Source organism: Urocitellus parryii, chromosome 7 (assembly GCF_045843805.1).
Source record: "Urocitellus parryii isolate mUroPar1 chromosome 7, mUroPar1.hap1, whole genome shotgun sequence".
Taxonomy (NCBI): Eukaryota; Metazoa; Chordata; class Mammalia; order Rodentia; family Sciuridae; genus Urocitellus; species Urocitellus parryii.
The window spans coordinates 60,557,504-60,565,440 of NC_135537.1; the positions used below are offsets into that span (position 1 = coordinate 60,557,504).

General features: G+C 36.1%; 1 protein-coding gene across 1 annotated transcript; it reads left to right on the top strand.

Moving 5' to 3' along the window:
• Window positions 1-1,436: 1,436 nt before the first annotated feature.
• Window positions 1,437-1,658, top strand: LOC144255980 (ubiquitin-like). The gene has a single exon (XM_077801150.1). It carries the CDS (start codon window positions 1,437-1,439, stop codon window positions 1,656-1,658), a length of 222 nt encoding a protein of 73 aa, XP_077657276.1.
• Window positions 1,659-7,937: the final 6,279 nt, after the last annotated feature.

Sequence of the window (7,937 nt, forward strand, 5' to 3'; positions counted from 1 at the left end):
CCACTTCACCTTGGGCCCAGAGCAATGGAGTTGGCCAATCATGGACTGAACCTTTGAAACTGTGAGCCCCAAATCAACTTTTCCTCCTAGCAGTTGTTCTTGTCAGGTATTTTGGTCATAGCAATGTAAAGCTGACTGACGCAGAAATCCCTGAAGAATTCTGAACAGGCATATGAAAACGTCAGGGCAGGCTTCACTGAGCAAATTCTACCAAATATTTCAGAATTGTTAATACCAATTTTTCATGAATGCTTCCCAAAATCAAAAGGCAAGGGAGCACTTCAAATATTATGTGAGGCCAGTATTACCCAGATACCAAAGCCAGACAAAGACATCGCAGGCAAAGAATAATATAGAACAATATCCTTTATCAACAGGTACAAAGTCTTCAATGGAGAATTAGCAAACCAAATCTAGCATCATATAAAAGAACTAAATAATTATATTTCATGACCAAGTGAGATTTATTCTAGGAATGCAAGTTTGGCTTAACATTTTAAAATCAAGTAATGTCACCATATGAATGAATAAAAATATAACCACATAATGATCTCAAAAAGAGGGGCTGGGGATGTGGCTCAAGCGGTAGCACGCTCGCCTGGCATGCGTGCGGCCCAGGTTCGATCCTCAGCACCACATGCAAACAAAAAATAAATATTAAAAAAAAATGATCTCAAAGAGATGAAGAAAAATATTTTGAAAATTTCATGATAAAAAACTCCCACCAAACTAGGAAGAATGAGAACTTGCTGAACATGATAAAGTCCATGTAAAGAAATCCATGGCTAATGTTAGACTTAATGGTAAAAGATGATCTTCCTAAGATCATAAAAAAAGAGGAAGAAGTCAGTTTTCACTGATTCTATTCCACATTGTGTGGAGGTTCTAGCCAGGGCAATTAGGCAAGAAAAATAAATAAAAGGCATTCCAATTGTAAAGGAAGAAGTAAAACTATCATTGTTTGCAGATGACATAATCTTTTATACCAAAAATTCAAAGGAATACCTCCTACACAACTACTGGAACTAATAAGTGAGTTTAACAAGGTTGTAGGATAAAAAGTTAATATGCAAAAACAACTGTAGTTCTGTACGCTTTCAATGAACGATCTAAATATGACATTAAGTAAGAAGTTCCACTTGCAACAGCATTAAAAAGAATTAAATATTTAGGAATAAATTTAACAAGGGAAGTGAAAGACTTTTACTCTGAAAATTACAATTTTCTAAAAAAAAGTTGAAAAAGATCTAGGAAATGGAAAGACATCGCATGTTCACAGAAAACTTAATATTGTTAAGATGGATAAGGTTCAGTACCAAGTGGCTCTGTGGAGTGATGGTGTGTTGTTTTACAGCTGGATCCCGGTGACTGGTGTTTGGCGGCCTCTTCGCGTTTGATAACAGGTACTGGCCTGAAGAGTTCTGGACCTGGACAAAATGCAGATCTTTGTGAAAACCCTGACTGGCAAGACCATCACCCTGGAGGTGGAGCCCAGTGACACCATTGAGAATGTGAAGGCCAGGATCCAGGATAAAGAAGGCATCCCCCATGACCTGCAGAGGCTCATCTTTGCAGGCGAGCAGCTGGAAGATGCTGACTACAACATCCAGAAAGAGTCCACCCTGCACCTGGTTCTTCTTCTGAGGGGTGGCTGTTAATTCTTCTGTCTGCATTCATGGTGCACAGTGATCGTCGTATGCTGCACATAGCCATCTGCCCCAATATAAGTTTAGAAATTACCAGTTTCAGTAATAGCTGAACCTGTCCAAAATGTTAATAAAGTTTTGTTGCATGGTAGCAAAAAAAAAAAAAAAAAGATGATAATACTCCCCAAATTAACCAACAGATTCCTTAATAGGATTCCAACTTAATTCTTTATAGAAATGAAAAGCTGACTCAAAAATTCATACGAAAAGTCAAAAGACACAGAATAGCCAAACAATCTTGAACAATACTGGAAGATTCGCCTTTTCCAATTTTAAAATGTACTGCAAAGCCATAAGCAGTTGGGATGGTTGGGTGCTGGCACACAGATCAATGAAATAAAATTAAGAATCTAGAAATAAGTCCTCAAATTTATGTTTAGTTGCTTTTTGACAAGGGCACCAAAACAATTCAATAGAGTAAATAATATTTTAAACAAATGTTGCTGAGGCAATTGGATATCCACATGAAAAGAATGAAGTTGGACTTTACCTTATACCATAGGAAAAAAACTAACGTGAAATGAATCAAAGATTTAAATGTAAGAGCTGAAAAACACAGGAGGAAATCTTCCTGTTCTTGGATTTGGCAATGGTTTCTTAGATGCGACAACAGAAGCACAAGCAAAGAAAGAAAAAAAATCATAGACAAATTGAACCTCTTCAGAATTAGAGAATGTGGTGCTTCAAAGGCTACCATCAAAACAGTGAAAAGACAAAACATAGATGGGAAAAAATATTTGCAAATCATATATCTAATAAGGGACTTGCATCAAGAATATGTAATATTCTACATAACTTTCCTATGTTCGTATTGAATACACCACCAATGAAACTTCACATCCAACCACGGTAATGGGATCCTAATTAGAATAAGTTACACTTCATGTATGTATAATACATTCTACTGTCATGTATATCTAAGAGAATAACAAGAAAAAAAAGAATATGGAATATTCTAGTCATTAGCAAAAAAAAAATTAAAAGTGGACCAAGGATCTGAATAGATAGATATATCTCCAAAGAAGGCATACATATGACCAATAAGCAAAAGAAAAGATGTTCAACATCATTAGGCACATGGGAAATGCAAACCAGAAGCATAATAGCACTTCGTACCCATTAGTTTGACTATAATAAAAAAAGACAGATAATAACAAGCGTTGACATGAATATGTAAAATTAGAATCCTCAGGTACTGGGGTTGTGACTCAGTGGTAGAGTGCTCACCTAGCATGTATGAGGCACTGGGTTCAATTCTCAGCACCACGTAAAAAAATAAACAAATAAAATAAAGATATTGTATCCATCTACAACTAAAAAAGAATTTTAAAAAATCCTCATACACAGCTGGTGGAAAAATACGTGATGCAGCCATTTTGGAAAAGAGTGTGACAATTTCTCAGAAATTTAAATAGAGTTACTACATGCCCTAGCAATTTCACTTCTAGATATATACCAAAGAGAAATGGGAAAAAGGCATATAAAATTATAAATTAATGGTTATATCAGCAATATTCATAATAGCCAAAAGGTAAGGGGGAAAAAACACATCCATTGACTGAAGAATGGGTAAATGTGGTATAATTGTACAGTGGAATATTATTTAGCCATAAAAAGGAATGAGTACTACAGCTGCATGACCTTTGAAAACATTATGCTAATTGGAAAGAAGCCAGTCATGGAAGACCACAGAGTATATGATTCCCTTTATATGAAATGTTCAGAATAGGGTTTTCTGTAGAAACAGAAAACATTTGGTGGTTGCTTAGAGCTGGGTAGGTGGATGGGAAGATTGGGAGGTAAAAGTTAAAGGGTATGGGTTTCTTTTGGGATGGGAAAATGTTCTAAAATTGATTGTAGTGATGATTGCATAACTCTACAAGCATAATAAAAACCATTAAATTTTTTTAATCAGTGCTATGTGGTTTTTTTGTTTGTTTTAAAAATTTTTTAGTTGCAGATGGATACAATATCTTTATTTATTTTTACGTGGTGCTGACGATCTAACCCAGTGCCTCACATATGCAAGGCAAGTGCTCTACCTCTGAGCCACAACCCCAGCCCTCAGCACTATGTTTTAGAAAGACCCCTCTGTCTGGAGTGAAGAGAAACAGAAGGAACACGAATCAATTTGGAGGTTGTTACTCTTCTATTCTAGACTCTTAGAAGATATCTCACTCTAGTTCTTTTCTTCCTTCATTCTCCATGTCTATTTCTTCCATGTATGATTAAACATACTCAGTTATTAGACCTATACTTGATTAATTCATAAATATGCTATAGGATGAGACTTGGGAAGAAAGGATCATAGAAGGAAGCTCCCAACTCTGTAGTGGCCATTTTATTATTTAAATAACCGTGAGTAAAAGTCCCATTTCTCAATTGTTACTGGGCGATCACAAGTTTAAACTTAGGCTCTGGGCAAGAGATATTACCTGGAGCCTCAGACTAAATAGTGAGTGTCCGTTTTGTGCCTGGCACATAATAGGTCCTGGACCATTTTTTTATTGTTTTTATTGTAATTTGTTGTGTATGACAGCAGAATGCGTTACAATTCATATTACACATATAGAGCACAATTTTTCATATCTCAGTCGGTTGTACACAGAGTCACACCATTCGTGTCTTCATACATGTACTTAGCGTAATGATATCCATCTCATTCCTACCCCCACACCCCTTCCTTGCCCCTCCATCCCCCTTGCTCTATCTAGAGTTTGTCTAATCCTTCCGTGCTCCCCTCCACCAACCCCATTATGAATCAGCCTCCTAATATCAGAGAAAACATTCGGCATTTGTTGTGGGGGGATTAGCTAACTTTAATTAGCGTTATCTTCTCTAACCACATCCATTTACCTTCAAATGCCATGATTTTATTCTCCTTTAATGCTGACTAGTATTCCATTGTGTATATATATACCACAGTTTCTTTTTCCATTCATCTACTGAAGGGCATCTAAATTAGTTCCACAGTTTAGCTATTGTGAATTGGGCTGCTATAAACATTGATGTGGCTGTGTCCCTGTAGTATGTTGTTTTTAAGTCCTTTGGGTATAGACTGAGGAGTGGGATAGCTGGGTCAAATGGTGGTCCCATTCCCAGTTTTCCAAGGAATCTCCATACTGCTTTCCATATTGGTTGCACCAATTTGCAGTCCCACCAGCAATGTATGAGTGTGTCTTTTTCTCCACATTCTCACCAACACCTATTGTTGTTTGTGTTCTTAATAGCTGTCATTCTGACTGCAGTGAGATGAAATCCTAGAGTAGTTTTAATTTGCATTTTTCTAATAGCTAGAGATTTTTTCATATATTTGTTGATTGATTGTATATCATCTTCTGAGAAGTGTCTGTTTAATTCCTTAGCCCATTTATTGATTGGGTTATTCAGGTTTTTTGTTTGTTTGTTTGGTTGGTTGGATTTTTTTTTTTGTGTGTGTGTGTGTGTATGTGTTTTTGATTTTTTTTCTTTTTTTTTTTTTTGGTGTTTAACTTTTTGAGTTCTTTATATACCCTAGAGACTAGTGCTCTATCTGATGTGTGAGGGATAAAAATTTGCTCCCAAAATGTAGGCTCTCTATTCATCTCACTGATTGTTTCTTTTGCTGAGAAGAAGCTTTTTAGCTTGATTCCATCCCATTTATGATTCTTGATTTTAATTCTTGTGCTGTAGGAGTCTTATTAAGGAAGTCAGGGCCTAATCCCACGTGATGGAGATTTGGGCCTACTTTTTCTTCTATTAGGAGCATTCCCTCTAAAAACTGGTACAAGACAGGGATGCCCTCTTTCACCACTTCTATTTAACATAGTTCTTAAAACACTGACCAGAGCAATTAGACAGATGAAATAAATTAAAGGGTTACAGATAGGAAAAGAAGAACTCAAATTAGCACTGTTTGCTGACAATATGATTCTATACCTAGAAGACCCAAAAAAATCCACCAGAAAACTTCTAGAACTAGTAAATGAATTTAGAAAAAAAAGTAGCAGGATCACCCATAAACCAAAGGCATTTCTGTATATCAGTGACAAATCCTCTGAAAGGGAAATGAGGAAAACTACTCTATTTACAATAGCCTCAAAAGAAAAAAGAAAACTTAGGAATCAACGTAATGAAAGAGGCGAAAGACCTCTACAACAAAAACTACAGAACACTAAAGAGAGAAAATAAAGAAAACCTTAGAAGATGGAAAAGATTTACCTTGTTCTTGGATAGGCAGAATTAATATTGTCAAATGACCATACTACCAAAAACACTATACAGATTTAATGCAATTCCAATCAAAGTCCCAATGACATTCCGCATAGAAATAGAAAAAGAAGTCATGAAATTCATCTGAAAAAATAAGAGACCCAGAATAGTTAAAGCAATCCTTAGAAGGAAGAGTGAAGCAGGTGGCATCACTATACCAGACCTTACCTATGCTACAGAGCAATAGTAACAAAAACAGCAATGGTATTGGCACCAAAATAGACTGGTAGGCCAATGGTACAGAATAGAGGACACAGAGACAAACCTATATAACTACAGTTATCTTTTATTAGACAAAGGGGCAAAAAAAAAATTACATTGGAGAAAAGATAGCCTCTTCAACAAATGGTACTGAGAAAACTGGGAATCCATATGCAACAAAATGAAATCAAACCCCTCTCTCTCACCATGCACAAAACTCAAAGTGGATCAAAGACCTAGGAATTAAACCAGACATTGTGCCTAATAGAAGAAAAAGTAGGCCCAAATCTGGACCATTTTTTAAATTAACTAAACAAATAAATTTTAGTAGTAAAAATAGATTTTATGATAAGTATCATATAAATAAGGTCACTGAGAGACCAGAAAATAAAATACAATTTTAAACTGGTGATGGAGAACAAAAAGAAAATAATATTTTCCAGGCATGGTGGCACAGGCCTATTATCCCAGCAGCTCCAGAGGCTGACACAGGAGGATGGAAAATTCAAAACCAGCCTCAGCAACTTAGCTAAGCCCTAAGCAACTTAGTAAAACCCTGTCTCAAAATAAAAAGGGCTGGGGATGTGGCTCAGTGGTTGAACGCCCTTGTTTTCAATAGCTGGTACAAAAAAAAAAGTAATATTCACCATTTAACAACACAGCAAGCATCTGAAATGTGTAATGAGTTTCTTCCACACCTTTCAGGAGAGAAAAACTTGTAAAAAACCAAAGTAAATTATAAGTGTATGTAAAGGAGCAAGAAACTGGTACTAAAAGGACAAAAATCAATTCAAGTAATAAGAAGGAAAATCATGAGATCCTATCAGGAGATGCAGAAAACCCATTTGACCAAATTCAACATCCATTTATGATTAAAAAAAATTATCATCAAACTAGAGAGGCAGGAGAATTTCCTCAGTTTGATAAAAAATTAAAAAGGAAAATATATGAATCAGAAGCCACAGCCTTTTAAGGATACAGAGGGGGAAAGTAAGCTGTTCCTCATCCAAAAATTTGCTAAATAAGAAGTGCAGCTGGTAGGGGTGGGGAGTAAAAAAAGTGAGAAAAAGAACAAAAAAGTGAAATATTAATAAGGAGCCATCCTCAGTATCTAAACTGAATCAGACAGCAGAAGCACTGGCAAGTTCTCCTAGAACAGATCCCACCAGAGAGATCTGGTTTCTCATCTCTAGGGAGCTCCTGTCTTTGTCCTAGGGAATAATTAGGAAGAAATAAACCCAAGATTTAGGGATTACTAACTGCTATCTCCCAAGAATGATGATTAAAATATCGTGATTAAGAATCAAGTACCTTTAGCCCCTTTGAGTACTGATTACAAAGTGATTAGTAGGGATTACTGTGAGATTAACGGTCTTTGCAAGGAAGATGTTTTGATTCATTCTAGGCGTTAGGGGACAGAGGTGGCAGATGGTTTCGTTATACCAAAAGAAACTGTAAAATGCACAAGGTAAAAGACAGTTTTCTATTCTATCTCATTTGGAAAACAGAGGGTAGGGGAGTTCTTGATGCATGTGGACATGTTTCAAGTTGTCTGGATTTATGTCAGACGTTTTCAATGTGTCAGGAGTGCAAAATGATAATTTCTGTCTGGGAAGAATGGAGCCATCTAGACAATGAAAACATTTAAGACTAGGGTGCCCATTTTATCCTTTATGTTTGATGAGAATTATGATATGAACTAACCTGCTTCGTTTATGATTTAGACAGGTATGGAAGGAATAGTCTAAATGTTTAAATCCATATTTGCATATGCAGATA